Here is a 22,881-nt window from a genome sequence, read left to right as displayed (position 1 = left end):
GTCCCCCCCCAAACTGTTACCACTGCCCCAGCCAGTACAGAGATCGCTACAGGAACCCTTCACAAGTCTCCAAAGGGGCATCTGCATCTCACCTTTGGGGCAATGCAAGATCCAAATATCCCTTTCCCTGCAAAAAAAACTCCCAGAAATCCCCCAATGGATTTGGGGTGAGCTCCCCCTCCCCACTTACCTACAGGATCTGGGGGAGTCAATGCTGCCCTGACCAGGGGAGCTGCAGACTCGGCAGAAGGGCAGGCAAACCGTGTGGATCTGCTGCGGTTCCTCCTCTTCCTCCTCCTGTTCCTGTTCCTTCTTTTCCCTAACCTCCTCCTCATCTCTCTCTCCTCTTCCTACTGCTCCTCCTCCCTGACCACCCCAAATCCCCCTTTCCTACCCACCTCTCCCCCATGGCTGCAGCACCAGCGTTTGGGTAGAGGGAACCTCCCATGAGCCCCCCAGGTATGGGCAGGGGGCTTGGGGACCCACCCAGTGCAGATCCATTCCCCACTCCCAGAGCCTCACGGAAATCACTCCAGGGATCAAGCGATGGGGACACTAAGGGATCCCCATGGAACCACCCATTTTTGATCCCATCCCCACCCTTCCCTCCCCACTCCCATTGTTCCCCCAACCCAAAGACCCCTCCCAACTCAATCTGAGGGTCCCATTCCTCTCCTGGTCGGAATCCTCTTTTCTCCTGCTCTCCCACTCCTTCCCCATTGTGCCTCCAGCTCTACCTCTCACCCCTGGGCTTGGATTTGGGGATCCAGGCCCCTCCTGTTCAGTTTGGGGATCACATCCCCCCTTTCCCTCAATTCAGGCAGCTCCTGGCAGCTTTTTCCTGGGAGGAATCCCTGAGTTTTGGGATATTTAGGATGTAGCTTAGGAGGAGGACAGCTCTGTTGGGCTTTCCCCTCCCTGTTGTGGCCCCTCAGCTGTCCCCAACACCCTGGGGGTGTTGGGATTTCCCTCCTAGGGACAAGGATGTTCATCCCCTTCCAGGAGCCCAGTGCCCACCTGGGGCTCCAGGTCAGGGGTCCTTGAGCAGCTGCCCCAGAACCTCCACCAGGGTCTCCCAGTGCAGCCGGAGCCGCTCGGCCTGGGCTCCCCAAAGGCCTCAGCAAGGTCCAAGTCCTGCCCAGGAACCCTCAACTCCCTCAAACCCAGCATCCCCCTCATCCCCTGCAAGTTCCTCCCATGGCACCGGCCATGGCCATGTCCCCACTTGTCACTGGCCATGTCCCACCATGTCCTCACCCATGGCTGTCTCCCCACCATGTTTCCATCCCTGTCACTGCCCCCCATGTCTCCATCCATGCCTGTGTCTCCCCATGTCCCTAGGGATGGCCCTGTCCCCCTCCATGTCCATGCGTGCCCATGTCACTCTCCATGTCTAATGCTTTTTCTCTTTTTGAGCCTGGTCTTATAAGCTCTCAGAGATAAGCATTATACCCTTGATAGCTCAGCTACCTCAGGTGGCATAAAACAAGCAGGATGGCTCATGTGACAGTGTTGGGAATAAAAAGTTTTAATAAAAGTCAAAAATGAAAAAGCTTTTTACAGAGAAAAGCCAAGTCAGGGCAAGAGGTTCTTGCTCTTGCTAAAACACTTCACAAAAGCAATTAACTTCTTTTGTTCTCTTCTTTTCTAGGGAATTGCTTAGGTGGGACTTTTTGGCTCCTGTCCAATTAGCTACCCTTAAGTTTGAGGTGAAGTCCACAAGGTCCTATGAGGTGTCTTTCAACCAAATTGAGGAGAGAAACACCTGGCCTTTTGTCCTTTTTAAGGGAACAAAAGGTAACTTGTCTACTCTGTCAACAGAGGGCACATTCTTACACGTGTCCCACCATGTCTATGTCCTACCATGACCACATCCACTAACTTAGTTCAATGTCTATTTTTACTTCAATATTGGATATTTTAAAGGGATAAAGAGAAATGAAAACAAAATCAAGGCCAAAAGAAAAAGACTTCCATGTCCATGCCGGCTGAGGATCCACGTGCTTGGGTGGAGGGAAGAACCTTTTTGGTGGAGTTTCTACCCCACTGTCTCCAAAATCTTGGTCTTTTCCCCAGTTTTTCCACCATCTGGCTGCAGAAGACACCCTTGGGCAATAGGAAATCAAAATCGTGGAATCCCTGAAGTTGGAAAAGACCTTGTCCTGGTTCAGAGCAAATTTGGGAGAGAACCTCCAAAGGGATTCCTCTGGAAAGCAGATTCAATTGGCTCCTCCCCCAGCCAGTTTGGTAAAAATACCTCCTTGGAGAAAAGTCGAAAAAACTGTTTTTTAAAGAATAAAACCTAAACAATATTAAACAATAAAACCTCTTGCTGCTCTAAAAGAGAGACAAAGTCAGGAAGTCCCTCCGTGGGTTGTAGCTCAGCTCACTAAGTCTCTTATCAGTCCCTCCGGTGCTGGAAATGCCACAGTCCAGGCGTGGCCCGCTGGGCCACAGGTGTGAGCTGCCGGTGCTCTTCTGGGTGTTCAGGCCAGAGCAGGTTTAAACAGGTCCAAAGAAAAGGGAAAAACAGCCACAGTCCAGGGAACTTCTCTGCCACAGCTAGCTAAAACTAATTAACAGCAAAGGAGAGATCTGTACCTCTGTCTGTCCATCTGCAGACAACCCGGCCCAGGAGCAAGAATGTGGAGGAGTGAGTGCAGTTTCTGAAAACAAACTCTGCCCTTCTCTCCCTCCTTTGCTCTCGGAACAAGTCTTAAAGGTGCAAAAATTATAACTCACTATAAACAGAACAGACAACTGGAGATACAAGCATCATATAGTCAACCTAGGACATACCTCCAAGACCATTCAGTATTCCTTGATGCCACCAGAAGATAGGATTGAATGCAAAAGATTTTATGGAGTTGGAAGTCATTAAATCTGCTCTCCCCAAGGAATTCCCATTGTTGGTCTGTGCCCCAATGGATGTTCCTGCCACTGGGTTTATCTAGGTGCCCAGAGGGAACGAGGAAGATGTGGAGCTTCTCAGTCAAGAGTCTTCCCAACACAGATAACCAGGCCCATAGATCACCAAGACTGTCCAATGAAGGTCACTGAGGATCATCCAACGTGGATCCTCCCATAGGGAATGGAGCTGGAAGGAGCATAAGAAGCTCTTCCCACCCTTGGGGAACTCACAGGGCTTCCCCCCTTAGTGGCGCCTCCTTTGGTGTTTGATCAAGGCTGATCTCTGTGAGAAGCTCTTCCCACACTTCCCACACTCGTAGGGCCTCTCCCCGGTGTGGATGTGCCGGTGCTCGGTGAGGTGGGAGTTGTGCTTGAAGCCCTTCCCGCAGTCGGGGCAGCGGTAGGGCCTCTCCTCGGTGTGACTCTGCTGATGTACGAGGAGACTGGAGCTGATCTGAAACCTCTTCCCACACTGGGAACACTCGTAGGGCTTCTCCCTGCTGTGGATGCGCTGGTGCTTTCTCAGGTCTGAGTGCCACCCATAGCTCTTCCCACATTCCAAGCAGGTGTAGGGCCGTTCCCCAGTGTGGATCACCTGGTGCCGAATCAGGGCTGAGCTTTCCCTGAAACTCTTCCCACATTCCCCACACTTGTAGGGCTTTTCCCCAGTATGGATCTTTTTGTGTTCCGTAAGCTGGGAGTTGAGGCTGAAGCTCATCCCACACACCCCACACTCGTAGGGCTTTTCTCCAGTGTGGATCCTCTCGTGTCTCCTCAGGCCAGAGCTGTGCCTGAAGCTCTTCCCACATTCCCCACACTCATAGGGTTTTTCCCCAGTGTGGATCCTCTGGTGTTGCATCAGGTAGCCCTTCTGGCTGAAGCTCATCCCACATTTACCACACTCATAAGGCCGATCCCCAGTGTGGATTACCGAGTGCTGTATCAGGCTGCTCCTCTGGCTGAAGCTCTTCCCACATTCCCCACACTCAAAGGGCTTTTCCCCAGTGTGGATCCTCTGATGTTGGATCAGAATGGAGTTCTGGCTGAAGCTCCTCCCACACTCCCCACACTCAAAGGGCCTCTCCCCGGTGTGGAATCTCTGGTGAAGTCTCAAACTGGAGCTCCACCTGAAACACTTTCCACATTCCTCACACTCGTAGGGCCGTTCCCCAGTGTGGATCACCTGGTGCTCGATCAGGTGGGAGCTCCGGCTGAAACCCTTCCCACATTCCAAGCACTTGTGGGGCTTCTCCCTGCCACGAGGCTTCTCCACCAGCTCTGAGCTCTGGCTGGATCTCTGCCCACCTTCCTGGCTCAGGGGGGCTCTTTCCTCCCTGCAGCTCCCTGGGCTGGGTTTGCTGCCACTCCTTGTGCGGGATCTCCAGGGCTTTTCCTCCTCCTCCATTTCCTCCATTTTCATTCCTCCCTGGGAATGAAAAATCCTGGTCTGGGGGAAAAAAAAAAGAACAGAGCATCTTGGACTGGGAGTTTCTCCTGTCCCCACTTCATCTCACCAAGTCATTGGGCATTGTGTGTCTATAAGAACCTCCAAAACACCAAGGTTCAGCATAAAAATCCTCAAAACTTTAAGACACAGATCAAAACCTCCCCAAACATCAAGATTCAGTAAAAAATTCCTCCAAAACATAAAGATTCAGCCCCTAAAAAAAATAAAGCACCAACATTTAACCCAATAAAGCTGAGAAATGCCGTGATTCACCCCTGTGAAAATCGTGGAACCCCTCAACAGTCACGTGCTGCATGTGGGGTGACAATGCTCCTGGGGCTGAGGGGAGGCTATAGATACAAGGAGGGATGGAACCTTGTGGTGATCCTTGTTTCTGCTCCTCCTCCTCCGGTGTCCCTATTCTTCCTCACACTCCTCTTCCTCCTCCTATTCCTCCTTCTCCTGCACAATCCCACCCTCTCCTGCCACCTGCATCCTTTGACCATTCTGTTCCTCAAGCCTGCTTCTCCTTCCCCTCTCCTCCTGCCCCCAGGCCCAGCACCCACTGCCGGCTCCCTCTTCCCCCCAGCCCCACAGCATCCCAGCGCAGGGGCAGGGATGGAGCTGGGGCAGGTCGGGCTGGGGCAGCGCTGGGCTCTCGGCCGCTCCCGCCCGCACTCGGTCCCCACTGCAGCCGCTCCCGCCAGGACAGCGCGGGGGGGCCCGGCCTTGGCGCTGCCCCACTCCCACCTCCCCAAATTCCCCTCGCGGGGCCATGGGGCCGAGGGGGGGCGCAGGTGGGTCCAGGTGGGGAACGCGGGGAGCTGCGAGTCTGCCTGGCAACTGGTGAGTCATCAGCGCCGCGGGCTCTGATTGGCTGAGCTCGGCCCGAGCCCTGGGGCTGCAGCACAGAGGGGACACCCTGCTCCAGGGGGGATGTCCCACAAACGGGGGACCCCATGGAAGGAACCACAGGAAAGTGTCTTTACAAACAGATGCTCTAAAGCTGCTCGGAGATAGGGCCAGGCAACTTTTTTATGTAAGGAAGTGACAGGAGAAGACATCGGTTTCAGAAAATTTTATTAATTGATGACACAGACTGCTGCTCAGCCAAGGTCCTGCTCTATTCATGAACTTCCAGAAGAACAACAAAGACTTAACAGAGCCATTAATATCGTTTGCTATATGAAAGTGGGGTGCATATTAATGGTGTATGTAGTAGGTGGACTGGGATATCTGTAGCTCTCAAGTACTTCAGCCAATTAGGAAAGAGAGAGTGAGATGTGGCCAGAATTAGGATGAAAAGGAGGGCTGTGTCCTTCAACAATTGGAGAGATCCCATGGGAAATGTCCCATGGCCTCTCCCAGTTTTAGAAATGAAATTACTTTTACAGTACTCCTCTGTATTCTTTGTGGACAGAATCGTCTGGTGATGTCAATTTTCCCGCACACCCTGGGGCTCATCCCGAATTCCTTCCACCCTCCGGGGCGGCGGGCAGGGAGTGCAGCTGAAGGTGCCTCACCCACTTTGGGTGATCGGCTCCCTTGGCTGGCAGTGGTACTGGGGATTGATTTGGGACCCGGGAGTGACCAGGAGACAGATGAGTGACACATCAGGGGGTCTGTGAAGAGTCAGCAGGGAGAGAGCACTGAAAATCTCATCAGTGAGTGCCCTGGGATCCTCGGGGAGTGAACATGGCAGGGCACCCATGGAGGGGAGAAAAGGGAAAGCCAGGGAGGGTCCTGGCCAAAGTGATGATTATCCCAAAATGTCTCTGAAGGGTCCCTTGGGAGAATGTTGAGGTAGTTTGCATATTTCCCCAGAGGTAATTAAGGACATGGACACCCAAGGGGGGCAATAAGGGAAGGGGAGAAGGGATTTGGACAACAGGGGATGGATGGGGTTGGTGTGCTGGGAAGGGATCGGGTGAAGAGGAGTGTGCAGGAATATGGTTCAGGTAAGAAGCAGCAGGAGGAATCTATGTGGTAATAAAAAGGATGATGGAAAAGAGGAGAAAGAGAAAAATACAGAGGACTGAGATGTTTTTCAACAGGGTCTTATCCTCACATTTGCCAGCTGATCCAGATGCTTTCCATCCCCGGTTTCCAGGAGAGGAAAAGCAGGAGGTCAGGATGCCAGGGGTTTCTCTGCGGTGGCAGCGGCAGCACCGGGCGCAGAGGTGCGGCACCGGGAGCACGGGCTGGGGCCTGTGGGGAGCTGCGGGGCCGGGCCGGGGCTGTGGGGCAGCCGGGGCTCAGCGCCGGGCGCTGCCTGACCCCACCAGCCCCGGGCAGGGCCGGCAGTGGCCCCCGGCCCCCAGGAGGCTGCGGGACGCCCCGGCCGCTGCCCGGCCCCGGGGAGCTGCCGGCCCTGCCCGCCGGGGGGGCCGCCTTTGGACACTGCGGCAGGACAGGCACCGGCTCTGCCACACGGGCTGGGCAGGGACCCTGAGCACAACGGGGAACACAAAGGAACAGCTGGGAAATGCAGAGTGCACATGAAGGATCAGGATTTGCTGTTCAGGATTTGCTTTGGTTCCCTGCAGAAAGGAAAGGTTTTGCAGGAAGCTCAGCAGCTCTCAGAGGATGAGCACCCACAGGCAGTGACCGGGGCTGCAGGAGTGGCACAAGAAGCCCTGCAGCACTTGGGCACAAGGGCACAGCAGCTGAAGGCAAGAAGGGATGAGCAAAAGGCCAAGCTGAAGGCAAAGGCCACGGCAGAGTTCCCACAGCCCTGAGGGATCAACCCCAGGGCCCAAAGGGGCCCCAGCACCCAGGGCATGACGGGGTCGGCCACAAGCACCTGGCAGAGGCATTGCCCTCCTGGCCAGGGCAGAGCCCACCCAAACAGCCCCTGGGAAGGAGTCAGGGCTCCAGCTGCAGCCCACAAGGACACTGCAAGCACAGACAGCAGCACCCTCAGCAGGAGCAAGTCCACCCCTGCATGGACATGGATTGTCAGGGCTCTCTGAGCTCCCATCCCACCGGGGACCCACCACACTGGAGCCCTGCAGAACATTCAGGCTGGGTCTGCATCCAGAGGAAGCCTCTCCTGATGGACACAGGGGCCTCTCCATCCACTCTGAATATTATACCTAAAGGGGGAAAATTGTAAAGGAGTGTTTTCATTATTAAGGGAATAAATGGGAAAGCTGAGCTGGTATCAATCATTTGTTCAATTGCTATTAGGAGCTGTGGGGGATAGGTTTGAAATAAACTAATTTCTTTTTCTTCCTACTCTGATTGTAATTAACTAGGAAGGAATTTGATGGTGGTATTGTAATATTGTAAAAGGTGACACAGAGGCTATTGCTGCTGTACCTTTGTGTCAAATGTCTGGGAAGGCCTGTGCTGAAGGGAACCCAGAGGTGTGGGCAGCCCCAGGGAAAATTTGATGTGGAGCCTCTCCAAACTACTTGGAAGCAACCAGGACAAGTGGTGTCTAAAAGCAACACCCTGTTCCAGGGGAGGGAAGGAAGGGCTCAGCCTGGTATGGAGTCCCTGCTAAAGGCAGGGCTCTTGGAGCCAGGGATGTCTCCCTACAGCACTCCTATCCTGCCAGTCAGGGAATCAGATGGCTCCAATGAGGAGGACAAGAACAAGTGGTAGACAAAGCCCCAGTGAAATGGCTGAATTTCCTGGCTAAAAATATCTTTTGAGTATTGGGGAAAAAAAAAAAACAAATGGTAAATGGTGGAGAAAAAGGTTAAATATTTGGGAAATACTGGGACTGAAGATTCCTGGTGAATTGACCCAGAGAGGCACTGGGCAATCTCAGAAGTAACATTTCCCTGGACCAAAAAGGAGCTGAGACAATTTTGAGGATAAATAGGGAATTACACAGCCTGGATTGAGGATTCTCTGTTCCAGCCAGAACATTGTAGGACTTTTTAACCTCAGACAGCCTCCATGCTGTGGTATAGACAGGAAAAAGAGAGCAAAACTTGAGAAAATGAACAACCAAAAATATTGATGCCTCAGCTCTGTCTCTTCCAGACTCAGAAAAGAAATTGGAATTGTAGGTGAATGTTCAACAGGGCCATGCCAAAGGAATCCTTGGGCCAAAATGTTTCACCCAGTGGCCACAGTGGCCTCATAGTCTGCAGAATTGTGCAGCCACAGCTTCAGCGGGAACCAAGGCCCAAAAACTGATGACAACAGGATCTCCAACTGTTCCAGTCTGCCATCAAGTTCAAGCTTTGATAACCAAAAGAGCCTCGCAATGGATGAGCAGTGCTCGGTTATTACAGTGTGAAACTTGTTCAGTGGCACAGGAGGATTCAGAACTGAGGACAGGGGAAGGGTTTAACCCAGCCTCCTGTTTGAACAGCCCACAGAGGGGCTGGGAAGAAACCCAACACTGCATTCAAGTGACACAGCTCCAGACCCAGCCTGGGGGAGATTCAGGAGACATTGCCTGGCCTGAGGCAGAAAATGTCTTTGTGGATGGCTCTTCAAGGGCAGCAGAAGGGAAGAGAGTTCCAAGACACGCTGTTATTGAGGAAAGGGAATCAGACAAAGCGCAGGTTACCCCCATGGTCAGCTCAACCGGCACAGCTGTGTGTGCTTGTAAGAGCCTGGCACTGAAATGCCCTGAGCAGGAAGGCTTCAATATCTTCTGGTGACACCATCTCACATAACAGGGGGGCAAAAGCAATTCTGACTGCTCAGCAACCACTGGATCACTTACTAAGGCATTTCTAAAAGACATCATTCCAATAAAAGGGACTGTGGAAGCCATAGACTCAGAGAGCAGAACTAATTTTGCAGGAGAGTTCCTCCAGGGGGTTATGGCAGCTTTAGGAATACAAATGGGACCTCCAGAACCCCTGGCACCCCCAGAGCTCAGGCTGGGTACAAAGAATGAATGGGGATAAAAAGAAACACCTTTAGAAGCTGGGGATTAGATAGTAATAGTTTCAGCAAGTTTTAGAATGGATTTTCTCAGTGAAGATGGAGTCTCCAGCACCCTAACTTTTGGCTATTTATGGAGAAGGCACTGCACATAACAGCTGAGGCTTCCAAAGTGGCTCAAAGTGCAGATGTCTGTTTAGAATGGTGAAGGACATAGGTATGATTCACTAGTAACTTTCAAATACCTGCTCTAAAGCTGGAGTTACTCAAAGAAGAGAGAACTACTTCAACACTTGTAAAGAAGCACCATTTTTTCCAAATCTAATTTTCACATGTAGCTGAATTTTTCAAGAATTGTGTTTTTTATCATACTATGAGTGCAAAACAATCTATAAGAAGTGTTTAAAAACAGATTGTTAACAGGAAAAAGTGATCAAAAGATCTATTTCCTCTTGTATTAACAATTGAAATATGACTGAAGAAGGGATCAACTCTGCAGTCCCCTGAACCAAACTCACAACTTCTTTAACAGCATGCTCAAAGTTTTCTATACTTCAAGCTTTTCTAGAAAATTCACTTTCTTAATTTCTGCTGTTTCTGTAGCCCCAGACCCTGTATAGTTTATACCAGCTGCATTCTACAGAAGGGATACCCAGCTGAGGATACAAATTGCCTGCTGAATGGCCTTCTCTGACTCCATGCTGTTACTTTTGGCCTCAGATGGCACAGAAAATGCTCTCCAGTTGACTTGCTTCCAAATGCCAAAAAACCCCAACCCCCAAACTTTTAAACATAAAACAGAAGGAAAGCTTAATTATTTGAGTTAAAATAGCACTGCAAAACAGTTATTCACAAATATAGCAATAAAAGTGTTATAAAAGATGTGCCTCCTGATACATAAAGATATCCTGAAGAATGATTTTGTATTGTTTATATACATTCAAAATTAGTTTTCATCTTTTTTACTGAAAACTGCGTTTTCATAGACAAACAGAATTTTTTCCTATAACTGGATATCTGCCTGGCAGACATAAATGTTTCTGTCAAACTCACCATTCTGCCATGGATATCAGAAGACATCTTGGAGTGACATGGACAGGGTTTTGCTTCCTTTATTAATGTTTCCATTCTTTGGTTCTCACATGACCTGTGTCATTTCTGTATTTAAATTCAGAAGCTCTTGCCAGAATACTCTTTCAACTTTGTTTGTAGTCACAATGCAAGAGGTCTGCAACTCTTGCTTTAATTTGGGACAGGATTTATTTCTTCTTGTAACTGAAGACTAATGGCAGACATCACCTTCCTCATTTCTCCTGAAGTAATGCCTCAATTCTCTGTCTGGGTTAGCTGGCTAAATTATTTCCTTTCTAAATAGTCAGGTTCTGCTCTGTATAGAGAACTGTGACTTTCAGTGCTTAATATAAGCAAGCACTGAGAGGAGGGATGTACTGAGAAGACTATTTTCTGCGAGATACATATAATACCCTTTCTGCTCCATGTGTTCCTGCTGCAGCCTCAGTTGTAGCTGCAGGTCCAGAGTTTGATAAGGATTTAAAAAATGTTGGTCACCACTTAGGGTCGATTAGACTAGCAATGTCCAGAGGTTTAGAAATTGCATCCTGTAGAAAAGGAGTTTTTCCTCAAAAGCCTGTAAAATGTACAGGGTCACATAGACCAGAAACCTGATCTTTCCCTTATGTCAAAATGGCTCCTAGCTAAATTTCTGGGACCCTCTATGCTAAAATAAGAGAGGTTTGTCAAAGTAAAGCTAATAGTGGCAAAATTCCTTAGCCCAACAAATCAATTGAAATGTCAAGTGCAAATTAAGGATCAGAAAGGAGAGAAAGAAAATAAGAGGTAAAAATAGTCTAACAGAGGGTCCTGACTTAATCATATCAACAGCTGAAGTTAAAAGGTTAGCAGAGGTTGATCTGACTGTTAATGTTTTCTCATCATTTTGTTTATGAGAAAGAAGAAGGGAAGAAGCCTTCCATCCCTGGTATCAGGTTAAGTTCCTCTGCTTGAGTGGAACAACTCAGTACTCCAAATATAAAAGCTCCAAAGAAGCTCACACAAAGATGTTTGTCTCGAACTGTAATTGGAGTAGATCCATTTGTTTGTGTAATTGCCACCATGGTGGAAATCTGTGCTTCTCTATTTGTGCAACTGCAAATATTTTCTAGGAATGAACCATCTGAATTTTAATATCCCATAGATTCAGTGCAATACAGCATATTACAATATCTTGACCTTTTCAGTGTTCCATAAATTGATTGTCTGGTTGTTCCTGTCCCTCCTCGTTTACAGGCCTGGAAACCTTAGAAGAAGAGGTAACATGGCTATCTCTGAGTCATATCTTTTATATTTATCAGCATTTCCAGAATCACACTTCTAGTGTCTTGAAGGCTTGACAGAAGTTACATACTGTGTGCCTGAGGTGCAGTAGCATATAAAATCATGCCAGAAAAGGCAGGGATGAGTGCCACAGGCGGGCTCACAAGGTTCACCACAGGTGGTCCTGTTGAAGGTCACATTGGTTGACCAGCATTGTTATAAAATTGTGATCTCTCCAGTGAGTTATTCTGACAGCCAGATAAACCCCAGCTAAGTAAATATCATGGACAACCTTCAACCAACCAAATGTAACTGTTTAATTAATGTGCTTTTCCGAAGTAAATTAAAAAGCAGAGGGAAAAGGCTTCTGGTCTTTAAAGGATGCATAAAGCAGAAAATGAAAGATCTGAATATGAAAGGGAGAGAATCCTCTTAAAGCTGAGGATACAGTGGTAAGAAAAATTATTATTCATTTGCAGACATCACCTCAAACTGATGGACTAGTGAAAAGAAGATACAAATTTTAATAACTGCAAATGTTGGAGTAAGATGCAGAGAAAGAGCAATTGCCACTTTTTCATTGCTTGTCTTCCATCAAAGAAGGGAGAGGGGAAATTCACATTTGGTAGTGTTTATTACAATTATTATGCCCTCAAAAAAAAAGAAAAAAAAAAAAGCCGCCAACCCCACAATTATAGAACAAAACAGAAATGCTCTGAGGTGGCTCAAATTCTTCCTCTGAGACTAAATGCAGATATTTTTTCTCAAGATGCTTTTTCACTTCCAGATGTGCCTTCAGGTCCAACATGTGCCTTGAGGTAAATTCCTCTGCCTAGTGAGTGTGCAGCTGAAGAGGCTATTACTGTTTTGGTAGCTTCCTACAAGCATAGCTCAAGCCATCTCATCTGCCCCTTCCAGCAGCAGCAGAAAGAGGTGTTGAGGTGTTTTGTCTCAAGCGCTGAACAGAACAGGATGCAGATAACATGCATCACCTTTTGAAGTCTCACATCCATTCTGGGGTAGGGGGAGTGCTGTGTGGCTGTGAGACAAACTACATAAGAGAGCCTGAAACGCAAAAAAAGACTTCAGTTCCTTTCTTCTCTGCATCGGGGCCATGATGAGTTCCATGACCGGGCTGGGACGGCGGGCGGGGCTGGCCTGTGATGCGCTCTGGACTCTGTGACAGCACAGGGGCCGTGTCACAATGGGGGCAACTATAAAAGGCCCCAGGCCGGTGCCGCTGCCCCAGTAGAGCCTCGGCAAGCGGTGAGTACACAGCAGAGGGGAGAGGGGGCTGGAGGAGGGCTGGGACAGGAGCGCCGGTCCCTGGGGCTGCCCCGTCTCCAGGGCCCAGCGCCGGGCGCAGCGCCTTGCTGGAGGCGCGGGGCGCGCGGGGCAGCGGTGCAGCCTTGCCAGCTGCCGGGGGCCCTTTCCTTCCTGCCACCACATCCCTCCCGCTCCTGCCCCTCACTGTCTCCATTCCGGCCCCACTGAGCCCCTCCTGTGTGTCCTCCTGCAGACCATGGCTTTACTGTCACTGCTGTTTGTGCTTGTGCAAAGCCTGATCCAGTACCCCCAGCCAGCTGGGGATGGGCTGGATGAGGCCACGCGCCAGAGAATGCGGGAGCGTCAGGAGCTGCTGGACCGTGAGATGGCCCGGCTGATGCAGGAGCTGGAGCAGGGGCCCCTGCAGCAGCAGGATGAGGGCTGGGGAGCCATGCTCTTTGGTTCCCTGCAGCAGTGGCCATTCTGGGTTCTTGCTGGCATCCTGCTCCTCTTGGGCCTGTGGCTGGGCTGCAGGAGAAGGAGCTGTGAGGCCAGCAGCAGCAGCAAGGACCAGAGCTCCCGCAAGACCTTGGGAGATGAGAGAATAACTGAACAGGAAGAAGACACCGCTGATCCAGAGGAAGGTGAAGAAGACAGAGATATGACTCTGGAGGCAGAAAACAGCGGCACTGAAGATGACAGAGAAGGCAGTCCTGTGGCTGCAGATGATGGCAACAAGCATGATGCCACTGAAGACAATTATGATGTGAAGATAAAGGAGGACAGCGATGTCAACAGTGGCAATTATGATGTGAAGGAAGACAGCGATGTCGACAATGGCTATCACTTAAAGAAAGAAGAACAGAGTGATGGGGATATGCCAGGAGACACTACCACTGAAGGAAATGAAGAAGAACCTGGCAATGTTGCTGGAAATAAAGAAGATCTAGAGAAGCAAATAAAGAAAAAAATAAGGATGTACAGGTGGACCAAGACAAGGACACTGGAAAGGAAGAAGGAGAAGGAAATGAAGAAAAAAACAATAGTGTTACTATAAAGGCAGGCAAAAACACTGATGTAAATGAAGGTGAAGACAATGTAGATGGAACAGAAGAATACATGGATGTGAAGGTGCAGGAAAGCAGACGTGCCAATGACCAAAAAAGTAAAGACTGGACTGGGCAGGAAGATAGCAATCAATGTGGGAATGAAATTGCCCATAGTGGTTTTCCTGCACCTGAGGAAGTAAATAAGGATGTGATAGCAGAAGATGGCAATGACAGAAACAAGGATGAATAACAGGCTGATGTGAATGTGGAGGGAAACAAGAATAATGATAGACAAGAAGAGGAACAAGGTAATGTGGCTGCCAGTGAAAAAGGTGGCAGTGATGGTGGCAGGGAAGAAAATGCCAGTGGTGGAATTGAAAACAGAGAAGACACCCAAGATGCTGGGAATGAGAAGGACATCCTTTTAATGGATGGTATAGAGTGGCCTGTGGAGGACCTGGAGAGAGGCTGCTCAGTGACAGCTGAGCTGATGGAGAGCTTCACGCGTGTCTTTGTGGACAGCGTGAGCAATAGCTTTGATCCGGTGCCTCAAGTAGCCATTGGGGTGGGCAGTGCCTTTGAGGGCTGGAGCCCCCATGAGTGGGATGGGGTGTACCGTGTGCTGGTCCCACTGAATCCCACCAGGGCACACCTTCCACCTAGAGCCAAGCAGTGCAGGGCAGACGGCAGCAAGGACCTTCAGCGTCCGTGTGGAGCTGGTGTGCACGTGTGAGAGCGAGCAGCTGGGCGAGAAGCTGTTGTGCCTCCTGCACCACTCGCAGGAGGAGCTGCGGCGGAAGCAGCAGCGCAGCCTCCTGGAGACACTCTGCACCAGCTCCTACCTGGATGTGGAGAAAACCTCCCGCTGGTTCTTCCAGATGGTGAGATGCTCGTGGCTGCATGTGCCTCAGTCATACTCATGGCACATGGTGTTTCAGCCCTGCAGCCGGTCCTGCCAATTCCAGCTGAGCAGAGGCAAGAGGACCCTGTCGGTGGAGATGCTTTTTTGGGTGTGCCAAGGGGACTATGACATCTTTGTGGTCAACCAGCCCTTAGAGGCCCAGAAAGGCAACTCCGGTAACCTTGTGAGCAGTCAGCCCGCCAAGGCCAACATCCTCACAAGAACAGCATGGCCTGAGACATTCGCTGTGGCGGAGGCAAAATTCTTCCAGCACATTGCCAGGCAGATACCATGTAAGAGGTTGCACCTGAAATACCTGCAGCTCTTCACCTGCATGCTGAGCGGCACAGGTTTTTCCAACTCTAACTGGAAGACTCTGGTCATGCATGTGTTAAACATCTTACCGCCCGTCTACTGGCGCAGGAAGGAATTTCCACTGCGGCTGTGGGACATCATGGCATACATGCAGCTCTGCCTGAAATGGAAACACCTGGACCATTTTGTTCTAGGCAACGAGAAGCTTCCTGCAGAGATCAGCTTGCCGCCAGCAATGCAAAAGGTTGAGCCACTCAACCTCTTTGAGTACCTGGCCCGAGATCCAGATGCCCACAGAAAGGCAATGGAGGCTTATGCTCAGCTGCACTTTCGCCTCTGGATGATGCTCTCCAACACTGAGAAGAATTCCCTGCACAAAGCTCTGATGGAGAAGTTCGCAGCTGATTGCTGTGACGTCGACTCTTTGTGATTGTTGTATTTGTCCGTGGCAATCCTGAAGCTGCTTTCCTGCTCCTGTGAAAGGAAGATGGTGCAGCACATGGTTTCGTTGTGCAGACACTTCCATGAGTGGCCTTGCCCTTCACCTTCCATTTGCAACAGTGCTGTTGCCTAAGTCAAGGAGGCAGAAACTGGCTCCACCTGCACATCCTTGCAGAAGAACAACAGTGAAGCTGATGGAGGTTGCTTGGAATACCTCGAAGACAGCAACCTAGCCTATTAGGGACTTAATGTAGTTATTTAGTGAGTTGTAGTTTTAATTAGACTTGTTTCTTAGCATTCATTCCAGAGGCCCTTTAGTGTTGGCAGTATATAACTATTTTGCAAAGCTACCCTTAGTGTAGAGAAATAGAGTTTAGACTAGATTAGTTTAAACCCTTAGTTTAGAGAATTACCCTTAGTTTAGAGAATTCCCCCAGTTGCTTGTCTGCTTTTAAACAATACTTGAATATCTATGTTTGAGAAACTAATAAAAGAAGTTAAGTTTTTCAAATTGCCTGAAATGCGTCATTCTTTGTACGTAACCCTCTATATCTTTGAGAATGTCCTTCCTATACCTCTATCTGAAATAGACTCTTTGCAAACAGAGATGTTGGATATATTAAGTATGCTGTCTCTTGAGCATTTCCATAGAAATGCTTGAAGTTTGAAGTGAAAATGCCCTGAAATGCCTGAAATTTTGCAGCAGAGTACTCCTGAATTTTTTTAGCAATCTTTGGAAAGATTGCTGAAGTTTTCTTTACACAGTCACTTTTACAACTCCTAGGGAACAATTTAGTCCTAAAAGATTGAGCTACCCTTCAGTAATAGCTGCCCTTCAGCAATATCTACATATATATGTGTGAAGAAATAATAAAAGAAGAAAAATTTCTCAAATTGCCTGAAATCTGTCCTTCTTTTTATTTGACCCACCATTTATAGCAGAAAACAAAACAGGTCCTGATAGAGGCAGCTAATTAAAGGAAGAAGAAGAAGCTTCAACTTCTGAGTAAAAAACTACAAATGAACACAGTGATAGTTACAGCATGGTCACACTGTCTAGGTGTGCTCTAACCCTTGAGCTGTAGTGTAGCAAATTTGAGTAAAGTAGCAGTGTCTTCCAAAAAACAATCTATTTTCCCTCCATATCCAAACTAAAGCTGTCAATGTACCTGCCATTAAAGCAGTTAGTCACTTGCATGGGGCTGCAGGGTAAAACATTGCTTGATCTGCTCAAGTCCCCCAACTTTTTCTGTGGCATTTAAATCCTGAGAAGATATAAATAACCTATCTTTATCAATTTGGCTGATATTTAGCTTTGAGCAGCATACTAATTCATAGTAAGGAGCAAAGTGCAAGAAAAAACAATACAACCAGTAGAAATGAAAATAATATGCAGGAAAAGAAAGGCCAGTCATGAAGCAGGTGAGAGCAGCCACCCCACAGTTTCCTAAAGCCCACAAAGATTTGCTCTAGGTGGCCAATCAAGCTTTTTGGTTCTTTGGCATATCTCAATTCTTCCTTGCTTCAGGTACTCTGTACTTCTCACCTCCTTCCACCAAGGCAGAAATAGGCTTTAATAAGTACTGCAACCCAAATCCTCTCAGTCCCCAAGTATTAGTGAATTACTATCCAAAATAAAAAGGCTGCTTTAACCCCCAGCTTGCTCAATGACAGTGCCTTCAGTCTAAGGAGCAAGGTACACCCAGGAGGATTCACAGCAATGACACAAGGTTCAAATGTCGTCATGGGCAGTCAATCTTCGCTTTGTGCTCTGTGAAGCATGGCCAGTGGGCAGCGATTTAATCTCTTCAGTCACCCCTGGTTAAAAGTGCACTGGTTTCCTCTTCTTTCTTTGCCTTTCAAGGTCTTCCAAGCCAGAAGCAAGGCAGAAGCTCACAGAAATCTTGAGGTAAGAAGCAGTGTCCTTCCAAGGATTCTGACCTTGCTATGGCTCACATACGAAGCAAATCAGCCCTGCAAAATAGGACTTCTCTGCATTTTCCATGTGGATCAGAATATTCGAAAATAACTGGAAAGCTTGCTCTTTCAGAGTCATGCAGGGCTTAGGCAATTTTTTCCATTAATGTATATTGACACTACTTACCATTTCATTATCTGTTCTCCTTGTAAAATAAGTTGTGTAGCTCTGAATTTGATTTCTACTGCTTAGGCTTATTATGGCAGCATGGTTATGTCACAGTGTTTCCAAGAGAAGAGATAATTGTAGAGAAAAATTTATGAGAACAATAGAAACTTCTAGGATGGACAAGCTCTCAGGCTCTGTTTCTTCAGTTCTGGAAATATTTATTATGATTACAGTGCATTAAAGACACAGAATTGTATGAGTATAGGGGAAAATACCCATAAGTACTTTTGTCACCATCTTTAAAAAGCCATTTAAAGTCATCACCATTCAACTCAAACTCTTTAAAATACTGGTTTACATATTTTAATTGTTGTTGGCAAGGAAAGTTTAGTGCTCATGATTTTTCTGTAAGGCTGCATCCTGACCACAGCTCATATAATCAATTTTCAGGCTCCTCATAATGTTTTCCTGAAGTATCCAAAGAAAAGAAATGCACCTCATACAGAAATGATGTGAAATACAATCTGACATCAAAATGACCTGAGGTACTGTTGTTCCCTAGAAATGAAATAAAATTTAAAACAACATAAAATACTTAAAGTATAGAAATGTTTCTGTATCTGGCAGGGCAAAGTAGCACAACCATCCCAGGAGGCTTGTTCTCATTTTCATTATCACTACTGTATAGTCCACACTTCAGAAAAAATAGCTCTGTAAATTTTGGTTTTGTAGTTTTTAGCTTTAAACAATTCCAGAAAAATTGGGGGACAAAGTGGGGAGTGTTTATTTTTTATTCAGTCTTTTCAGTGGTTATTTTTTTCAGTCCATTATCCTACTGTGGCTACATTATGTTCTTATGCTCAAATTTCCAGATTTGACTACATGTATTTAAAAACAACAGCAGAGGATTTTTTTATTAAAAGCATTAAAAACAACCACTTGAACCATGAGCCATTTTACCCAGCTCTGATACTGAATTTCTTTCCTTTGTCAGCTCTATACATATGTCAGAGATTGAGGATTTTTCTTTTTATGCACAAACTCTGTACAGTAATTACATCTTCTATGGAACATCAAATCTTTTAGCAAAAAGACCATCGTACTGAAGGAATACTTGGTTATATAACTGGGAGATATAATCCAGAATAAGTGCTTGGCCCATGCAATAGTGACTGATATCTCAACATGTCAGAGTAAATGATGGAATTTAATTGTTAAACTTTTTCAACATGGAAAAAAATACCACTGACAGTGATTGCTGTTGGTTTGATCTGTATCTTGGCAAACCCCCAGATTTTTAGTCAAGCAAAAACAAGAACAAAAAATTTAGTTTCCCCTGCAAATATTTAAGGATTTTTATTGCTCACAGAATACTGGAAAGTGACAACAAAAAAAAAGAGAGAAAAAGAAAAAAAGTGAGAGACACCTGCTTCTGTTAGTGACTCCTGCTTGCAAGTTTGTTACTCACACCATTGGAGGCAGGAGAGAATGAGCACCTGTCCCCAGGCTGAGGAACTTGTATGGCACTGCACAGTCCCTATCTCTGCACAGTGAGAAGGATGGCTGGGGCTGAAAAAAGCCCCATTCTATCTTTTTGAGGAAGAAAGGAAGGCAGCTGCAATAGTTTTAGGAGTGGCTGACAGCTGAAAGTATGACTTGTGAAGATGCTCTTTGATGAATGTACAGCATACGTGGAGGAAAAATAAGAGTTTGCCAAGTGCAGACATCTTCTATTCTCTTATAGCTAAAGCTGCTTTGATCTCAACCTGACAAGCGATGTGTATATTATACCACTGAAACCACTTTAGTCTTTTCAACTCAATAAACAAATAGCCCAGGGACCTAAATGCGGGATGACCACGCTCCAGCACGGTGTGGGTGGAGGGAGGCAGAGATCTCTGAAGGTTGCTCTTGGGGAAAGAGGTTTATTGGGGGTGCAGGAAGGTCCGAGCCTCGTGCTCTCAGGCGTAGCACGTGGCCGGGATTAAGAGGGCAGGGGAGGGGAGAGACAAACGGAGGGTTTAGGAGAGGGGAAGCCCAAGGAGGGGAGGGAGAGGTTCTAAGAGGGGAGGAAGTTCTAAGAGAGGGGAGAAGTTCCAAGAGCGGGAAGAGGTTCCAAGCGGCCGCATGGCTTCTCGGAGCCCCCTTATCAGGGGCTCCTAGGTGGGCTGGGATAAGGCATGGGCCAATGGGGTTACAGACGCTGATGTTTTAGGGGCAGGTACAGAGGTGCGGGATGAGCCACACATCTTCTGGGGGGTGAGATGTGAAGAGAGCCTGACAGAGGAATGGTTGTACAACAGGGGACATGATACTGTAAAATTAATCCAAATAGGGAGGGCTACATGACTGCTGCAAAGTTTGCATGACCCTGAAGAGTAGATGGTGTGCAGAAAGCAGGATATTGAAACTGCTTGGTATGTAGAAATAGATAGAGAACAAAGGGGTACTAAGCTGTTCTAACTGCAAGGCCAGCTGGACAGGCAAGTATCGATCACAAAGATACTTTTAAGATAATAGTACAAGTCACGTAGCAACCAATCATGAGCTTGGCTTTTGCAATATGTATGAGCTAATTAACGAACATATATAAACTGTGTAATCTGTTACAATAAACTGAGACTTGATGATCATGATATCATGAGTCTTGTCTCCCGCGGCATCCCTCCAACAACTGGCTCCCGAAAGCAGGGACCTGATCCGAGCCTAAGGCGAGAGAGGTGCTGCGTTGGGGTTCGGGTCCTGCGGCTGGAAGGACGGCGAAAATAAAGAGAAGAGGCGAAACGCTCTTCTCCGCGCCCTGAGTGACCGTAGAAGCGGGCTCAGCCGATACGTGCTGCCGAAGCCTCAAGGAGCCAGCAATGGTACCGACGTAATCATGGAAAGGCAAGCAGCATATGATTTATTTAGTGCTTCTCTTAGAAAAAGGCAGATTAGGGGGATTGACTTAGATAAGGATCTCCCTTCGCTATTGCATCATGCTGAGTCTTACGGCTTTTTCATTAACCCCCATAGTGTTCATGAACTTTCAGAATGGAGAAGATATAGGGATAAGTTGTGGGAATTAGTGTTAGATGAGGATAAACCGGGCAAGAAAATGAGTAAACTTTGGAGTGTGGTTGATAACGAATTGTTAATGTGTCAGGCAGAAAAGAGGGCGGTGGAAGTGATACGGACAGCTCTGGAGAAAAATAAGGAATGTAAACCCTCGCTTCTCTCCAGTGAGCCAAACCCTCCGGTTCTCACAAATTTTCCCGTTCCCATCTCTGCTTCTGAAATGCCTGTACCTCCCATAGACACTAGTAGCATTGAGGTGCTGGAAATTGAGATCCAAATTGCTTTATAGCAACGGGACTGGGATCCCAAATTCACTTTGTGTGAACGGGGATCAGGTAGAACGGAGCAGGCGCGGGGCCAGACAGAGCGGGGCCGGCCAGCACCGAGCCGGAGGCGAGCCCGGGGCGGAGCGGACATCAGCCGAGAGACGGAAGGCTCCTTGCTGCCGAGCAGCAGCGCAAGGGGGGAGAGGGGCGTTCCTGGGGCTCAGCCGCGCTGGAGCCGAAGCAGGCGGGGCGCGGCTGTGGCGGGGGTGTCTCTTCTCCCATCCACAAGGTGACACAACAAGGACGGGAGCGAGGCGGCGCCGCCCCTCATCTCCCCGCAGCGCCCAACAATGGCGGCGGAGATGGCGGCACAGTCCTGGTTGCCATGGCAGCGACAACGCCGAGAGCAGCAGCGCCACCGGTGGCGGGATCGCAACACTACAGCAAAAATTTCAACAGCATCTTCCCAATTTCTTACAAGAGTCAGAAGACGTAATGAAAAAGTACAGCAGTACCGAGTGTTTTCCAAGATACCAAGAAGGATGAACACTATGTGAATCAATGTTATTTCAAATATGATATAGATAAAAATCACTGTATAAAGATAGAAATTTTAGTAATCATTTAATTACCAAAAATGTCTCTGAAAACCAAGAGTTGAGAAAATGTCACCTGATGGAATTTTTGTATTGAGTTTGTAATCTCTGTCTTTGGGTTTTTATAGATAATAATATAAGTAATAATGATTTTTAAGTTTTATAGATAATACGATAAATAGTGATTGTTAAGTTTTTGTAAGTAATGATAAGTAGTGATTGTTACTAATGTTATATGAGTGCTTTAAAAGGATTGTCTTAAACTATTTTAAACATTTCTTGTTAATAGGTTGATCATAAAATGTGAGTTGTCTGATTTTTGTGATAAGAATTATTATTAAGGTATTAAGGTATTAAGGCATTAAGGTATTAAGGTGTTGTTATAGTATTTACAGTCAGTTTTCATATGTTTTATTGTCTCTTTAGGTGATTGATTACAAGATATTTTTTCAGGATCCTGTGTTTTTGATTTTTTAACTACTCATGTGTTTTCTTTATCCAATCTTTTATGCAGCTGCAATTCATCTTCCTTTAAAAATTCATTGTCCAAATTTTAGTTCAAGATTTCAGACTTCAAATTTTCAGATTTCTGAAGAAAGGGTTTGTTGTATTTAGAGAATTTTTGTCTTGAAAGAGATTTTAGACAGGTTCAATTATTTGATAGTTTGATAAAGTTTTAATAATAAGGTTTTTTACTTGTAACTGTTATTTCTAGGACTTTTGTTTTATAATGTGTTAAAACATATCCTCCAATTAGAGTTTGAGCTCTGGCCAAGCTCTGGCTCTACGTGGATGGTGTGATTGACCCAGGTGTTTTCTGCATCAAAAAGTATTCAAGTCCTTTTGGCTTGACAATTTGACCATGTAGGGCAGCTGAGCCTCAAAGGGAGTTTTGGAGAGACATGATCCGGACATGTTTTATCCAAATCTCTGTTGTTTTAAGGTTTATCAGCTGCTGCAGACTCTGGGATGACAATTTGATAGTGTAGCACTTGGTAACTGTGATTTTATATGTAATATTAATTGTGTATTATCTAATTGATTTTTATTTGTTGTTAGTTTCTTTACTATATGCATTGTTTTGTTCTTGATGTTTTTTCATGTTTATTATAAAGATGTTGATATTTCCATTTCTTCATGCAAATTTTAGGAAACAGAATTGAGAGAGGACCCTCCAGTCCCTGTGGGGAGTGTTGAGTTTGTTTGTGTTTTAGCAGGTGCAGAATCTAGATAGATTTCAGTGAAGAATGTTAAACTTATCAATTTCAAGAGAACACTAATCTCTCCACAAGTAAATCAGAGGATGCACAGCAAAAGTAGATTGTGCAAAGATTTGTGTTTCACCCACAGAAGATTGTA

The 22,881-nt window shown here is 47.0% G+C and overlaps 1 protein-coding gene and 1 pseudogene across 1 annotated transcript; one reads left to right on the top strand and one right to left on the bottom strand.

The window, feature by feature from the left end:
* Nucleotides 1–3,069: 3,069 nt before the first annotated feature.
* LOC146764144 (uncharacterized) lies at nt 3,070–4,862 on the bottom strand. The gene has a single exon (XM_085565551.1). The coding sequence runs from the start codon at nt 4,328–4,330 to the stop codon at nt 3,155–3,157; it is 1,176 nt and encodes a 391-aa protein (XP_085421677.1). The 5' UTR covers nt 4,331–4,862; the 3' UTR covers nt 3,070–3,154.
* A 9,129-nt stretch (nt 4,863–13,991) lies between these two features.
* Nucleotides 13,992–16,879, top strand: LOC144247607 (inositol 1,4,5-trisphosphate receptor-interacting protein-like 1; annotated as a pseudogene).
* Nucleotides 16,880–22,881: the final 6,002 nt, after the last annotated feature.

Source organism: Lonchura striata, chromosome 36 (genome assembly GCF_050655825.1).
Source record: "Lonchura striata isolate lonStrDom1 chromosome 36, ASM5065582v1, whole genome shotgun sequence".
Classification (NCBI taxonomy): Eukaryota; Metazoa; Chordata; class Aves; order Passeriformes; family Estrildidae; genus Lonchura; species Lonchura striata.
The sequence above is the reverse complement of the archived record's forward strand: the minus strand, read 5'-3'. Positions and strand labels throughout refer to the sequence as shown.